The following is a 17158-nucleotide window of genomic DNA, read 5'->3' as shown; positions in this document are numbered from 1 at the left end:
AGAAATAAAACAAGAACAAACAAAAGTTTTCTGAAATAGATGTTTAATATGAACTTATGGAAGCATATCTGCATATCTTCATAAAATAGAATGTTGGAAGTTCTTGGTAGCAATTCTGAGGCTGCATTTCAGTTTCAGGCTTTACCTTTCTGTATTAACAAGGTAATAGTGGAGTTTGCACCTCTTTGTTGGACGATTTTAATGATCAATGAACTTCTATGTATCTCATGTTACAATTTCCTTTTTTAGAGGTGTTAAATTGAAAAGTGTTCATGAGAAGCCTACTAAATTTCAAATAGCAAAACTTTGAAATTGCTCCCTTAAGAAATTGATCATGTCCTTCCTATATACATTTTCGTAAATAGTTGAAAACATGTTTATTCTCAAAATTTTTGTTATAAGAAACTTTAATATTTTTAAAAATAAATTAATTACTGTTGCAGTTCTAGACTGTTGTCTTTTTCTTTTGGTTTTTAATCTAAATGTTGAGAGATCTAAGAAATACCTTAGCCTATACTTTTATAATGAGGGAGAGTGTGGCGCAGTGGTTAAAGCTACAGCCTCAGCATCCTGAGGTTGTGGGTTCAAACCCACACTGCTCCTTGTGACCCTGGGCAAGTCACTTAATCCCCCCCATTGCCCCAGGTACGTTAGATAAATTGTGAGCCCGCCAGGACAGAGAGGGAAAACTGCTTGAGTACCTGAATAAATACATGTAAACCATTCTGAGCTCTCCTGGGAGAACAGTATAGAAAATTGAATGAATAAATAAATAAATAACAGAGTCTCTATATAGAAGTGAGGCATCCCCACAGAGACACACTGATTTGCTTAAGATCTAAGATTGAGTGGAATGTGGTTTCCTTCCCGAGTACTATAATACAGAGGGAATAATATTTCTTCCCTTTCTCTGTCAGCAATACTGGAGTTATCACCCTTAATTGAATAAGTCAGGAGACTCCAAAGTCCCTCCTTGAGGGCCGAATCCAGTCAGGTTTTCCCCAATGAATATGCATTGAAAGCAGTGAATGCACATAGATCTCATGCATATTCATGCCGACTGGATTTGGCCCTCAAGGAGGGACTTTGGGGACCCCTGGAATAAGTTAATACAACTAGGCCCACACTGCTTTCTCTTTACAGCTGTCTGACAGAGAGGTATCATGCAGTAGCTACATCTAAAGGAAAAGTGACGCAGTATTGCAATTTGCTCAGTCACCACAAAACCAATGTTGTGGATAGTCAAACCTTAAAAATCAAGAAAGATACAGTAAATTGTATACATACACAGGTCCATGAAAAGTGACATATCTGATATGTGTCCCTCTACTTGGTGTGTGTGTGTGTGTGTGTGTGCAAGGATGCCTATTGGAGGAGGGATAAATATGTATGTTATAAGACAAGTGCAACATATTTCACCAGCTGCTTCAGTTCTGTTGTCTCTCTATTTGCCTTTCTTACTCTGGGGCAAGCTACTCTAGGGAAAGGATAGTGGGTTTTTGGGCCAAAGTCATCAACAGCATTTGCCTCTGTTTCACATTGAAAGAAATGAGTAGGTTCTGGTGGTAATTTTTTCTCTAAAAATACTGGCCTGCTATTTCTAATTTTCAAACTCTTGCAAGGCATTTTCCATTTTCCCTGTATGGAAAATATTGCGACTTTCCACTAGGGCTGTGGAATCGGTACATCAAATCTTCTACTCCGATTCCAGCTCCTAATGTTATTAGGCCTTAAATTTTTGTTCCAGATATACAGTCATGTGAAAAACTTAGGACACCCTATGAAATATTCAGTTCTTAAGAAATATTCACCTCTCAATATCTTTTTTTTTTTTAATCTCTGGAAAAGAAAGTGAAGTAATTGCAGGTAAACAACAAAACTTTTCCTTGATTTACTCAAGGAACAAAAGATATCCACAAAAATGTGAATTCTAACTGAAGAATAAATTAGGACACCCCCACATATCCTCCTACTTAAAGTGGCTCAAATCACACACAGGTGTATCACATCAAGTACACATGATTAGAACTGGCTGGAGCATAGGAAACAGAGAGTGGGGGTAAATGGACAATACTCGGACTGGAAGAGCAACACCAGTGGGGTGACGCAGGGCTCAGTGCTTGGACCCGTGCTCTTCAACATCTTTATAAACGATCTGGACATTGGTACAACAAGTGAGGTGATTAAATTTGTGGACAATACGAAGTTATTCAGAGTAGTGAAGACACAGGGGGATTGCGAAGATCTGCAACGTGACATAATCAGGCTCGAGGAATGGACATCAACATGGCAAATGAGGTTCAAACTGGATAAGTGTAAAGTGATGCATGCAGGTAACAAAAATCTCATGCACGAATACAGGATGTCCGGGGCGATACTTGGAGAGACCTCCCAGGAAAGAGACGGGAGTTCTCATTGACAAGTTGATGAAGCCGTCCATGCAAAGTGTGGCGGCGGCAAAAAGGACGAACAGAATGCTAGGAATGATAAAGAAGGGGATCACGAACAGATAGGAAAAGGTTATCATGCTGCTGTATCGGCCCATGGTGCGCTGTCACCTGGAGTACTGCGTCCAGCACTGGTTGCCGTACATGAAGGAGGACACGGTACTACTCGAAAGAGTCCAGAGAAGAGTGACAAAGATGATTAAGGGGCTGGAGGAGTTGCCATACAGTGAAAGATTAGAGAAACTGGGCCTTTTCTCCCTCGAACAGAGGAGATTGAGAGGGAACATGATCGAAACATTCAAGGTACTGAAGGGAATAGACTTAGTAGATAAGGACAGGTTGTTCACCCTCTCCAAGGTAGGGAGGGCACTCACTAAAATTGAAAGGGGATAGATTCTGTACGAACGTAAGGAAGTTCTTCTTCACCCAGAGAGTTGTAGAAAACTGGAATACTCTTCCAGAGTCTGTCATAGGGGAAAACACCCTCCAGGGATTCAAGACAAAGTTAGACAAGTTCATAATGAACAAGGACGTACGCTGGTAGGACTAGTCTCATTTAGGGTGCTGGTCTTTGATCAGAGGGACGCCGCATGAGCAGACTGCTGGGTATGATGGACCACTGGTCTGACCCAGCAGTGGCAATTCTTATGTTCTTATCATTACTCAGCATTTTGAAGGAGGTTTGCCCTACTTAAACCTCAGTTTGGTGTGCTCATGACTGCTGTGATGAGAATGAACACCATGGCGAGATCAAAAGAGTTGTGAGGCCTTCCGAAAGAAGATTTTAGCATCTTATAAGTCTGGTAAGGGATTTTAAAAGATCTCGAAAGCATTTGACTTTAGCCATTTCACGGTCCGGAAAATAGTGTACAAGTGGAGGACTTTCCATACAACTGCCAACATGCCCAAGTCTGGCTGTCTAAGCAAGCTGACCCCCAGAGCAGATCGCAACATGCTAAAAGAAGTCTCCAAAAACCCTAAAATGTCATCATAGGACTTACAGCAGGCTCTTGCTACTATTGATGTGAAAGTGCATGCCTCTACAATAAGAAAGAGACTGCACAAATTTAACTTGCATGGGAGGTGTGCAAGGAGGAAACCTTTGCTCTCTAAGAGAAACATCAAGTTTGCCAGAGAGAACATAGACAAACACCAGGACTTCTGGAATAGTATTCTATGGACATTTGAGTCTAAAACTGAATTATTTAGACACCAGAAAAGGGACATGTTTGGCCTACAGCCTTCCAGGAAAAGAACCTCATACCAACAGTGAATCATGGAGGTGGCAGTGTCACGGCTAGGGGATGCTTTGCTGCAGCAGGACCTGGTCAGCTCACCATCATAGAATCCACCATGAATTCTACCATGTATCACAGGGTGCTTCAGAAATATGTGAGACCATCTGTAAGAAAATTAAAGCTGAAGAGGAACTGGACCCTGCAATATGACAATGACCCAAAACATATCAGTAAATCCACCAAGGACTGGCTGAAAACTACAAAATGGAGTCATGGAGTGGCCGAGTCAAAGCCCTGATCTTAATTCCATTGAGATGCTGTGGGGTGATTTGAAATGGGCTGTACATGCAAGAAACCCCTCAAACATCTCACAGCTGAAAGAATTCTGCATTGAGAAGTGGGCCAAACTTTCCTCAGACTGATGTCAAAGGCTGGTAAATGGCTACAAGAATCGTCTCACTGCAGTTATTTCAGCCAAAGGGGGTAACACTAGCTATTAGGGTGTCCTAATTTATTCCTCAGAATACACATTTTTGTGGACATTTTTTGTTTCCTGTGTAAATTAAGGAACATGTCTGTTGCTTACCTGCAATTACATCACTTTCTTTTCTAGAGATAAATTAAAAAAGACTTGCAATTGATATGTGAACATTTCTTATGAAAGAACTGAATATTTCATAGTGTCCTAATATTTTTACATGACTATATATCTTTGTCCTAGATTTAAAATACTGATAAGTACATTTTTACTGACTCCCACTTCACAAAGCAGTTTTCCATCCTTTCTTTGAAAATAGATTTTGTCCACAGACACAAGCTATGGGTCCTTTCCACATTTTTCCAACATATTATAAGTTGAAAATCATCAAAAGGAAGTAAAAATGAACGTGGATAGATCATGAATGGAAAAATATCTGGATCACTGTGATCAATCCTAAAGTCACTATCCTCAAAAAACAAACAAAGCGATATAGAAGAACTAACAATCCAGAAAACTGCTACAAAAATGTACAGTCTGCACCATTAAACCCTATCAAATACAACTTAAGGACATACAAGAATCAGGAGATACAGAGACAAACACATGTGGATACTTTAAAGCAGGGGTGTCCAACCTTTTGGCTTCTCTGAGCCGCACTGTCCGAAAAAAATGTTTCTGGGGCCGCACAAACACGCAAATGATGCAGCAAGACAGAGGAGGAAGCCGGCAAGACGGTAAACACCCGGGGGCAGCAGTGGAAAACACTGCATCGCCCTCGACCGGGGCCACACAAAATACTTCACGGGGCCGCATGCGGCCCTCGGGCCGCAGGTTGAACACCTCTGCTTTAAAGCAAAGATAACACAGAAGAAACATTTTTATCCAGTGGAAAGAATGTTCTACTGAAAAATTAAAACCAGTAAAAAGTTCGGAGGTTCAGATAAAATAAAAGTCTTTCAAGAATGATGGAAACATGAACAGCTTTCCCAGAAGAGATTAAACAAGAGTCGTCAAGAAAGTACAAACACTCCTTAGACAAAAGGATACTCTCCTAAAACAGGATTTACAACAAAAGCAGCAAGATTAGATGGGCTTACATTGTCTGTTTCCGAAGCAATATGGAATTGATGCACAGTAAAAATTCACCTTTTATTTATTACCTTGATTTCTATGAACTTTCAAGTTTATTTGTAATTTGATATACCGACCATCACAAGTATCTGGTCGGTTTACAATAATAAAAATAAATATGTAAGACATTTAAAATTGCATAAATAGCTAACCAGCAAACCATTCATTTAATTCAGGCAAATTATTTGCAGACTCATTTCGTTGCCTTCCGTTTTTTTTTAATGCAACGAAACGGAGGTAGAGAGAAGGATGCTCTCCAAATGAGTATAACACAATACAAACGTGTTCATATTTTTTAACCGAAAGAGGAGTTAACCCGAGCTGACCAAACAAGATCTGACAGTTCTGAGAAACACACGATAAGAACGAGAAAAAAGGGATGCGTATAATCTTTAGCATACGGCGAGAAGGGCAAAGAGCCTCAAGCTCACCTGCTCCAGCGTGAGCAGCAAGAACTCCTGGGACAGCAACTCCGGCTGCAGCAACAGGTCTGACCCCACCGGCCTCCCGTCACCCGCCGCCATCTTTCTTCCCGGAAGAGGCGGAGCCTTGCGCGCATTTCCAATTCTCACACGTCCCGCCTCCCTCGACGCGACTTCCTGTTTCCGGCAGGGCGGTACGCGGCCGAGAGGGGAGTTGCGTCAGAGGGGACGGGGCATTGGAGGAGGGAGTCGGAGGGGCCGTTGGCGGGTGATCTTAGACATGAGCTTGAAGGTAAGATTGGGCGGAGGGAAAGGTGCTGGATCGCGCGGACAGGGAGAGCCGAAGAGAGAGAGAAGGAAAGACGGCAGGTCGGTTCTCGAAAGCGTGTGAAGAGGGGTGTTTGGCGTGTGAGGGTGGTCAAATGGAGGGGGGGGGGAGGTGTCACATGCCTAATGCGTGTGATTTGGAATCGTAAGGCCACGAGCTCGGTAGTCCACCCCGTTCTGCTGCCTATGCTGCAGTGGGTGTTCAGGGTTAAGGGTACTGGGTGATGCAGTATTGGTGGACTTCATAGTGGAGAGTTGGTGCTGGTGGTGGGATTTCTTTGGTTGAAGCATTACTGCATTTTCTTTCTCTGTGTTTGGTAGGGTGACAAAGAGTGTATTGCTGTCTCCACTTGCTCACCATGAGCGTGCAAGCTTTCCGGCTGGTGTGTGCTGTGGACCGGGAGCTGTTGCCACAGGTGGACAAGGCTGTAGCCCGCATTGAATGCCTGGAATGCTGTGGCCATAATCTCTACCTGGGTACCAGTGATGGCTTTATCCACCATCTGCTGCTGGAAGAGCGCAGTGGGGCCATGCCAGGCCACAGTACATTTTCTGCCTCCCGTCAGCTTCAGCGCCAACTGGGGACCAAGAAGCCAGTGAATGAGTTGCGGGCTGCCTCGGCTCTGAATCGGCTGCTGGTGCTGTGTGATGGTGTAATCTCCCTGGTGCATATGCTGAACTTGGAACCTGTGCCCAGTGGGGCCCGCATCAAAGGTGCTGTCACATTCACTCTGAATGAGAACCCCTTAAGTGGGGACCCCTTCTGTGTAGAAGTGTGTATTGTGTCTGTCAAGCGCCGCACCATCCAGCTCTTCCATGTCTATGAAGATCGTGTGCAGATCCTGAAGGAAGTTTCTACCCCTGAGCAGCCATTTGCTGTTGCCATTGATGGCTATTTCCTCTGTCTTGCGCTCACAACTCAGTATATTATTTTAAACTACAACACAGGTGCCTCTCAGGATTTGTTCCCCTATAGTAGTGAGGAGAAGCGGCCCATTGTCAAACGCATAGGCAGACAAGAGTTCCTGTTGGCGGGGCCTGGAGGCTTAGGTAAATATATATTTACTTTGACTTAAACAGAGCTTTGTAGTATGTTTGCTGTTTCATTGAAGTTATAAAATAAATTTGGTTGGACTGACATAACATTTATTTTTTGTCTAACTTCGTTCATCAGGTCTCAGAAATTATAAAAGGTATCACCTACAGCTTTTTGACCTATAACTTAAATGGAAAAGAAAATTTAAAAAATAAGATCAATTAGTAAATGAACTTCTTAGTTTCATATATTCTAACAGCATGCACTAATATCATTGCATGTTTGTTGCAGAGCCCATTATAATAAATGGGCCCTACAACAGTTGGTGCATGCTGTTAAGTGATATAGTAGGCATTTCAGAGATAAGGAGGGCCATTTTCAATACGACATTTAAGTCAGAATATGGATGTTTTGAGAACCGCATCTAAAAAATTGGGTAGAGAAAAATGGCCATTTTCAAAACCACAACAAGAAAAGGCAAGGGGGATGTCTTTTCAACCAAAAATAGTCTTTATTTGAAGCAAAAATGTCCCAACAAGGATTCCAGTTTTGGCATTTAGAAGACGCCTTCTTCAGGGGACACTTTGCAGAAAACAACGCAGGGTCAAGAAAAGTTTTGACAACGGGGAAAACCCGTTTGCATGCAGGTTGTACTGTTCTAAACACTGAAAGTGGGATCCTTGTTGGGACCTTTTTGCTTCAAATAAAGACTTTATTTTTGCTTGAAAAGACATCCTCCTTGCCTTTCTTGTTCTGTTTGTACCTCAAGGCTTTCCCAAAAAAATATGCGACGCCTACAACTGTTGCAGAATGCGACAGTCAGACTAATCTTTGGACTAAAAAAATTTGACCACGTGACACCCTACTACCGGCAGCTACATTGGCTGCCGATGAAGGCACGCGTAAAGTTCAAATTTGCCTGTTTCTGCTTTAAAGCATTACACGGACTTGCCCCCAAATACATTACTGACCTTCTCAACTAACAGACACAAGAGAAGTTCACATTCCAACTTCGTTTCCCCCCCAGTGAGAGGTTGCAAACTGAAAAAACACCATGAATTCCTTCTCTCACACCAAGCAGCATCATGGGGTAAAGACCTAGAACAATTACTTTCGCCCTCTACTTATGAGGTATTTAGGAAATGTCTAAAAACACACCTGTTCCTAAAACATCTTGACAACTGATCCACTTATCTCTTTCCTCTCAATAGCGACCTACTGTCCTTTTGATCACTTTCTCCTCAACAATGAATTTCCTGTCTAATTACTTCTCTTTCTTCTTCCCCTCTTGAAGTCAGTCAATTTGTACCTTTGCTTAATCTTTTGTAAACCGATGACTGGGGAGTCAATTCAGAGTTGGTTACATGAGCTTCTGTAATGATGTTAAGTGCATGAGCTTCTGTACTGGTGGTACAAAACTGAGTTTGAGTGTTTCTGTGATTGTTATCCATACAAGAGCATTTGTAGTGGTGTTATAGTACAGATTTAGAGAGTTTCTGTTATAGTATTCAGTACTGCTCCAGCAGGAACTTTCTAAAAGTAACTGCACCATGATTCGTAAATCCTCCTTTAACCAGTGTGTCACATTTATTATTTGGAACTGCAGCTAAAATAATCTGTAATACAAAGAGAGATGATTGCGCTATCCTTTTAAAAAATATTACATGGTTGCCCTTGGATCTGCAGATTACTTTTAAGAACATAAGAATTGCCTCTGCTGGGTCAGACCACGCGGCGGCCCTTAGGTCAAAGACCAGTGCTCTAAATGAGTCCAGCCTCACCTGCGTACGTTCCAGTTTAGCAGGAACTTGTCCAACTTTGTCTTGAATCCCTGAAGGGCGTTTTCCCCTATAACAGCTTCCGGAAGAGCGTTCCAGTTTTCTACCACTCTCTGGGTAAAGAAGAACTTCATTATGTTTGTACGGAATCTATCCCCTTTTAACATTAGAGAGTGCCCTCATTCTATCTACCTTGGAGAGGGTGAACAACCTATCTTTATCTACTAAGTCTATTCCCTTCATTATCTTGAATGTTTCGATCATGTCCCCTCTCAGTCTCCTCTTTTCAAGGGAGAAGAGGCCCAGTTTCTCTAATCTCTCACTCTCCAGCCTCTTAACCATTTTAGTTGCTCTTCTCTGGACCCTTTCAAGTAGTACTTTGTCCTTCTTCATGTATGGCGACCAGTGCTGGACGCAGTATTCCAGGTGAGGGCGTACCATAGCCCGGTACAGCGGCATAATAGCCTTCTCTGATCTGTTCGTGATCCCCTTAATCATTCCTAGCATTCGGTTCGCCCTTTTGCCTCCGCCATGCATTGCGCGGACAGCTTCATTGACTTCTTGACCAGTACTCCCAGATATCTTTCCTGGGAGGATCTCTCTAAGTACTGCACCGAACAACCTGTATTCACGTATAAGATTTTTGTTACCAACATGCATCATCTTATACTCATCCACATTAAACCTCATTTGTCATGTCGTAGCCCATTTCTTGAGCGTGTTTATGTTACGTTGCAGGTCTTCACAATCCTCTTGCGTCTTCACTACTCTGAATAACTTTGTATTGTCCACAAATTTAATCACCTCACTCGTCGTACCAATTTCCAGGTTATTTATAAATATGTTGAAGAGCATGGGTCCAAGCACCGAACCCTGCGGCACTCCACTCATGACACTTTTCCAGTCCGAGCATTGTCCATTTACCCCCACTCTCTGTTTCCTATCCGCCAGCCAGTTTTTAATCCAGGTGAGTATTTCATTGGCTCGCAGTTTTTCGAAGTATTCATTCATGTGGAACCTTATCGATCGCCTTCTGAAAATCCAGATATACAGTGTCAACCAGGTCATTCTTGTCTATCTGCTTGTTTACTCCCTCGAAGAAGTGCAGTAAGTTTGTCAAGCAAGATCTTTCTTTGCTGAAGCTGTGCTGGCTGGTTCTCATCAGATTGTGTCCTTCAAGGTGATCAATGATGCGGTCTTTTATCAATGCCTCTACCATCTTTCCCAATACCGAGGTCAAACTCACCAATCTGTAGTTTCCCGGATCTCCCCTCAAACCTTTCTTGAACATCGGTGTAACATTTGCCACTTTCCAGTCTTCCGGAATCCTTCCTGATTTGATCGACAGTTTGGCTATTAGTTAAAGCAGTTCAGCTATAGCTCCTTAAAGTTCCTTGATTACCCTCAGATGTTTGCCATCCGGTCCCGGGATTTATCGTTTTTAAGCCTATCAATCTGCCTATATACCTCTTCTAGACTGACCGTCAACCCTGTCAGTTTCCCGTCTTCATTTCCTGCATATAGCCTGTCGGCTTCCGATATGTTGTGTATATCCTCTTCGGTAAATACAGATGCAAAAAAATGTGTTCAGTTTATTGGCGATGGCTTTGTCCTCCATTAGCACTGCCTTTATTCCATGGTCATCTAACAGCCCCCACCACTTCCTTCATGGGTCGTTTTCCCCTTAATATATCGAAAGAACAGCTTGAAGTTTTTTGCCTCCTTGGCTATTTTTTCCTCGTAGTCTCTTTTGACCCCTCTTACCGCCTTATGGCACCTGCTTTGATGTTTGTGCTTTTTCCAGTTTTCGTACGTTTTTGACCTTTTCCATTCCTTAAATGAAGTCTTCTTGTCTCTGATCGCTTCCTTCACTGCTACAGTGAGCCATGCCAATTCCTTGTTCTTTTTCCTCTTGGATCCCTTGTTGATATGCGATATATATAGATTTTGTACCTCAGTGACTGTGTCCTTAAAAAGGGACCACGCTTGCTCTAGCGTTTTCACAGTGCTTATCCTCTTCTTAATCTACTTCCTCACCATGAGTCTCATCCCTTCGTAATTCCCTTTTTGGAAGTTCAGTGCCGTGACCGTCATTCTGGATCAATGTTTTGCCCCTGTGTCCAGGTTGAAGCGGATCATATTGTGATCATTGCTTCCCAGCGTCCCTTCTACTTCACCTTGCGCCGGTCCTCGTAGTCCATTTAGAATTAAGTCCAGAATTGCATTTTCTCTCGTATTTTCCTTGACAAGTTGTTCCAGGAAGCAATCGCCTACAGCATCCAGGAACTTGGTCTCCCTACTGCAGCCAGAGGTGCCTAGGTTCCAGTCTATCCCCAATCCTGTCAAAGAATGGTGCTTGTCTGGATGGTTTTATCCTTACGCACACAGACCCTCATAGCATTGACAAACTCTTGTGTATGCAACGCACATCTCATCTATTCTAGTGTATACTTATGGAAGGGAATTTTTAAAAATAAAGTAAAATTCTGGAATCTCTTAAGGGCCACCTGGAATCTCTTTGGGGCACACGACTGTGCCTTGGCACACAATTTGAGAGACACTGCCCTAGAGAAAGATAGCTGCAATTTCAAAACAATTAAAATATATTTAACTTAAAATCCTACCAAAAAAAAACCCCACTCACATCCTTTATGATTGTAAAAGGCCATATGCATAAATGCTGATTTATCATCTTTGGCTAATAAAATGTATAGTTGCTCACATAGGATCCAGTTTTCTCTAAGACTTTTACCTCTGTCTCATATGCAAACTTACTCTGATATATTTACTCCTGGGGGAATTCCATGGTAAAAAAATTCTGCAAATTTTGTTCAGCTAATAGTTAAGTGACTCGGTCACTTCCTATGAAAGCTTTCTTTCCTTCCTCTGCCTTTTTTTGCTTGTTTATACCTTATTTTCCCTTTTCCTCTCTTATCAGAACTAATCATCTCTAATCATCATAAAACTTTGTCTTTTGAGGGGTTTTTTTCCCCAAATGTCAGAGATTCAAAAGCCTGATGTTTCCATTCCTTGTCCCAATCACATTCTGTTCACTTATACCTCTTACGAGGAGGTGCTGAAAAGTTCTCAGCCCAACCAAGGAGGGAATGATGTGGAGCCATGAAACTTAAGTTATTCCACATATTCACCCCTAAGTTCAACATACTTGGCTTATCACATCTGAAGTTTCTTTAACCCTTCCAAAAATACTCTGATATCTGGTCACTGAAATACTGCTCTGCTGCTGCAAGCACCTCCGAATCACTCACAAATTGTCACCCTTTCAAATTCTTTTTAAGGTTTGGAAACAGAAAATAGATGGCGCAAGATCTAGTGAGTAGGGTGGATGGTCTATGCACTGAAACCCCAACTGTGTCAAAACACTTTGCCAGCCTTGTGAGCAGGTGCATTGTCTTGCAAAAAAGAGAACTCTCTTCCACTGCTTCCCTCTCTTTTTTTCTTTCAATGCCTTCTTTAATCGCCACAGCAAGTTATAGTAGTATTCTGCATTAACTCCCCCTTTTACTAAACTACGATAGCAGTTATTAGCGCGAGGAGCCACGCTGAATGCTCCGCGCAGCTCCTGACACTCATAGGAACTATGAGCGTCGGGAGTAGTGCTGAGCATTCAGTGCAGCTCCCCACACTAATAACCGCTATCGTGGTTTAGTAAAAGGGGTTAATTGGGCCCTTGGAACACCTTCCTGATCCCAAAACACTGTGGCCATGACCTTTCCTGCTGACTTTTAGATCTTAAATTCCCTTGGCTTTGGAGAACCTGAGTACCGCCATTGCATGGACTGTTGTTTTGTCTCAAGTTCATAATGGTGTAACCAGGTTTCATCAACAGTAACTACAGTAGTCATTCCAAAACATTGGCACCAGCTCGCTGAAGATGCTGCAAAATCAACGTGGAAGTGTCCACTCAATGACGTTTCTTGTCAGCATTAAAACACTTGGCTGACAGCTTCAGCATACCCAGCTGCTCGTAGATTATACACCTAATATATGTAACACTACCACTTTTAAAGAAGGGTGCATCCAAAAGAACTTTTATTCATAGTTTCTTCTAGAAAGTTCACTCAGGAAAAGGCCTCAGAATTGGAGCCTACGCACAGTCCTATCACAGACTGAACCATCAGCGTAGTATTTTATTTGCTCCTTAGCTCCAGTCATTGGCCAGAAAAACCTGAGAGTAAATTTTAATACTTCAAATAATTTTTATAATAAATATTTTAAATAATTTTTTTAGATAATTTCAATATGCTTTAAATGCTTTAAATAGCTAAGAGAAGAGCAACTAAGCTAATAAAGGGTATGGAAGACCTCTCATATACCGACAGACTGAAGAAGCTGAGGCTTTTCTCCCTGGAAAAGCGGAGGCTTAGAGGAGACATGATAGAAACCTTCAAGATCATGAAGGGCATAGAAAGAGAAGACAGGGACAGATTTTTCAAATTATGGGGAATCACAAGTACAAGGGGACACTCAGAGAAATTGAAAGGGGAAAGGTTTAGAACAAACGCCAGGAAGTTCTTTTTCACCCAGAGGGTGGTGGATACATGGAACACGCAGGAGAGTGTGGCGCAGTGGTTAAAGCTACAGCCTCAGCACCCTGGGGTTGTGGGTTCAAACCTACGCTGCTCCTTGTGACCCTGGGCAAGTCACTTAATCCCCCCATTGCCCCAGGTACATTAGACAGATTGTGAGCCCACCGGGACAGACAGGGAAAAATGTTTGAGTACCTGAATAAATTCATGTAAACCATTCTGAGCTCTTCTGAGAGAACGGTATAGAAAATTGATAAATAAATAAATGATAAATAAATACCGGAGGATGTGATAAGCAGAAGCACGCTACAGGGATTCAAAGAAGGTCTGGACAGGTACCTGGAGGACAAAGGGATTGAGGGGTACAGATAGGAGTAGAGGTAGGAAATAGGGATAGGATTAGAGGCAGTTACAAAATTAGTCAGGGACACTGTTCAGGCAATTAGGCCTGATGGGCCGCCGCGGGTGCGGACCGCTGGGCAGGATGGACCTCTGGTCTGCCTCAGCGGAGGCAACTTCTTATGTTCTTAAGATAATGGATGCATCTTTTCCTTAGTTTGAAAAAACTGACATCTGTCAAAATCAGGTCATGGACATGGTAAACAATTTCAGGAGTTGACACCGCTTGAGGCCTCTTAGACCTTGCTATAACTTCGATCTCAAAATCTCCACGCTGGAAAGTTTGCACACCACTTCTTCGCTGTGGAGTATGATGGGCATTTGTCACTCAATGTTTGCATCATACATCCATGAATTTCCTTTTGAGTGAAAAATTGTATTGTATTGTATTTTCTTCAGGAATAGGAACTTCATGATGGGAAAATTCCACACTTTTCATTCAATCAGCTCTCTGAAACAATGTCAAAACATAGCATTATGATTCTGCAAATTGGCATTTTTCAAAATAAAATAACTCTTTCAGCTACAGTAGCAAAATAATGCTCAGAATTTAGGAAGTTGGTTGGGCTAAGAACTTTTCAGCACCTCCCTCATATGGAACGTCTTGATATTGCATAATGCTCTTTCTTGCCACCATGTACGGATCCTGACACCACTTTCACCTCCCCTTCCCTCTACCTACAGTTTTCACATTCATCATACTAGCTAAGAGTAGCATGCTTGGGACTTAGGTACTAATAAAACAATCATTTTAGAAAAAGATTCTGTATTTTTTTTAACAATCTGTTGAGAGTATTTAGTCTAACTTTTTAAAAATCAACCCATTTCTTATCTTACAGTGTTTGACTTCTGCAGGAATAAAGAATACAATCTTATGGAAATGTGTAGAAAGGAATTACTATGTTAACATGACAAAATTGAATTTCTATTTGCTATTTTTCAAAAATTTCTCTAGTTGCTCCATCATTTTCTGCAGTTGTGCGGCAGCTGTATTAGCTAGAGTTACAGTTGACATGGGTGACGGCCTCTGCAGTCACAAGTGATATCATACGTTTGTATGAAGTGGATGCCATTTGTAACGTGATCCTGGGAATCTGTTCTATTCTTATTTATTTATATTCTGCACTATTCTCATAATAGATTCTAGGTTAATAATAACAATTAAAAAAAATATTTGTGTCCAAACAAAATTATTAATTTAACAATCGTTAAAAATAAAAACGTTGTTTTTAACAATTTTCTAAAGATATAATAATAGAAACTTTACTTAGTGCAGTTGGAAGATCATTCCAAAGCTTTGTTCCTATAAACTCAAAAGAATTGTTCATCAAATATTTCAAATGACCATATGAGCTTATAGAAAAGCCAAGCCTCAATCACAGTTTATACCGAGAGGTAGCTCTTTATTGGGAAAATTATATACTTCATTAAACCTTCTGGTCCCATTCCCTGGAACAATTTATATGTAAGTACCTATAATCAATTAAAAATTTACTCTCTTCTCAATCTTCAACCAATGTAATTGATTCAGAAGATGAGTAACCCGGTCATATTTTTTTTGCTCTAAAAATCAAGCGCACAGCCATATTTTGAAGCAATTGTAGCCTATTTTTTTAATTCAGTGTAACGCCACAATATAAAGAATTACAGTAATCCAACTGAAGCAGTACAATAGCTCTTACCACCATTTGAAAACTCTTATTGCCTGTAATTGGCACAAATGAAAAAAACCACAATCCAAAATAATTCCCAAAACTCTAGAATTTCCTCTATTGTAAGAATTGATTCAGTACTTACTAATAAACCCACTTGGATTACAAAACAAACTAATTTCCAGTGCAATAGGTGAGTCATTCTAGACATGCGGGTTCTCTCCCAATAGCTGCGAGCCATCTGCAGAAGGAATCCACTCCAGATTTTTTTCTCTGATTCTCCTCTACTTCACAGGGAGCTCTGCTGACACCTGCAGTTTTACCCTTCTGTACACATGATGGAAGGAGTGTTTTTGTTCTGTTCCTCTGTTTTATTGTTTTCTTTGGTGTTTTTCGAAATCTTTTTGTATTTAAGTGCTCGGAGCTTTCCCATTTGGCTCTGCTTGCCAGAGAAGTTACAGACTATGGTCTGCAGCTGACAGGCCAATCCCTGGTGGTACCTGTTAGCCAGCCTGCTTAAGGATCTTTGGAGCCTAGGGCCATCCTCACTTTTTTCTCACCCACTGCCGAGCAGGGTTTTGAGTGCAGGCTGTTAGGCTTCAGTTGGAGGCTCAATGGAGTCTCGCAGGGTGCCGGCAGCATATTTCACTTGCCCCCCTTCTCAGTCGCATCCATCGGTCCTTGGGGGGTATGTTGGGGTACTGTTTAGAGTTGAGGCAGGCTGCAGCACATTTCCAGCACAGGTCACAGTGAGTAAGGCTATCACAGCCTATGGGGGGGAGGGTTCTGAAATTTGCAAATCCAAAAGTTGCTACATGTTTCCCTGTGTTCCTTCACCTCTAAAAGTCTAAAATTGCTGTTTTTGTACTTTAAGAGGTTAAAATAGCAGTTTGTGTCACAATTGTAGTGGTGGGCATCTTGGGTTTAGCAATCTTTTTTCAAAAGTTCCCTGTTCTTCTGAAACTGCAGTTTTTACCTCAATTCTGGTGACATGGATTTATGCCTGGATTGTGCCTAGAATTTGTGCCTAGATTATGCCAAATTTGTGCCTTAAGTGCATCACACACACCCGTAGAAAAAAAAAGAAAAAACAGGCAGACCTGTCGTTTTTTTCAGGTCGGTATTACCAATTTGATTCTGGCATGCAATGTTAGGCCATCGATTAAATGGCTGGTTTTAATATTAATTACCTTAATTTTAATAGTAATGAGGTTGTTTGCATGCTGGAATCAGAGAATGTACGTCCGTATGGAAAACATGAAGTGAGCTGTTTTGAGAATCGGGTTGGCAAATTCCATTGGTTGCTAAACCAGTCAAATTGGTTTAGCGACCATCAGTACACGATCGGAGAATTTTGTGCTATCTCATAGTATTTTTGTTGGAATTGGTCTTAATAAAGGAAAAGGACAAATGTCTAAAATGCAATGTTTACTTGCAGTTCCTAAGAATGAATATTACTGCTTTGGAGTCTAATTTTCAAATGCTAGATAATACAACCAAACTAATGAAAACTAGAATTAGAACTAGGTTTTTTTCTGTTGTAGTCCCTAAGCTCTGGAGCAAACTCCCAGCCAATATTAAACAAAAGATGACTGTTGTTTTGCAAAAAGGTTAGGGTCTGGATCTTAAGAAGATAGGACTGTGCTGTTTATATCTTTAATCTAGCTCTCTTTCTGGGGGTCTACTGTTCTTGTTTT

At 41.5% G+C, this 17158-nt stretch overlaps 2 protein-coding genes across 3 annotated transcripts in view; one reads left to right on the top strand and one right to left on the bottom strand.

Annotated features, from left to right (window-relative positions):
- C6H2orf49 (chromosome 6 C2orf49 homolog) overlaps positions 1–5886 on the bottom strand; it is a 35447-nt gene extending 29561 nt beyond the window's left edge. Inside the window, exon 1 of the mRNA XM_033947854.1 lies at positions 5729–5886. Within this exon, the coding sequence (XP_033803745.1) occupies positions 5729–5821 (93 nt within the window). The 5' untranslated portion in view covers positions 5822–5886. The remainder of the gene's footprint in view (positions 1–5728) is intronic.
- The window catches only part of TGFBRAP1 (transforming growth factor beta receptor associated protein 1), a 124098-nt gene continuing 112791 nt past the window's right edge, over positions 5852–17158 (top strand). For both annotated transcript variants that reach the window (XM_033947853.1, XM_033947852.1), the window contains exons 1-2: positions 5852–6011; positions 6368–7096. In XM_033947853.1, the coding sequence (XP_033803744.1) occupies positions 6406–7096 (691 nt within the window). In that variant the 5' untranslated portion in view covers positions 5852–6011; positions 6368–6405. The remainder of the gene's footprint in view (positions 6012–6367; positions 7097–17158) is intronic.

The sequence above is a fragment of the Geotrypetes seraphini genome, chromosome 6 (assembly GCF_902459505.1).
Source record: "Geotrypetes seraphini chromosome 6, aGeoSer1.1, whole genome shotgun sequence".
NCBI classification, from domain to species: domain Eukaryota; kingdom Metazoa; phylum Chordata; class Amphibia; order Gymnophiona; family Dermophiidae; genus Geotrypetes; species Geotrypetes seraphini.
This window is presented reverse-complemented; position numbering and strand designations above follow the sequence as displayed.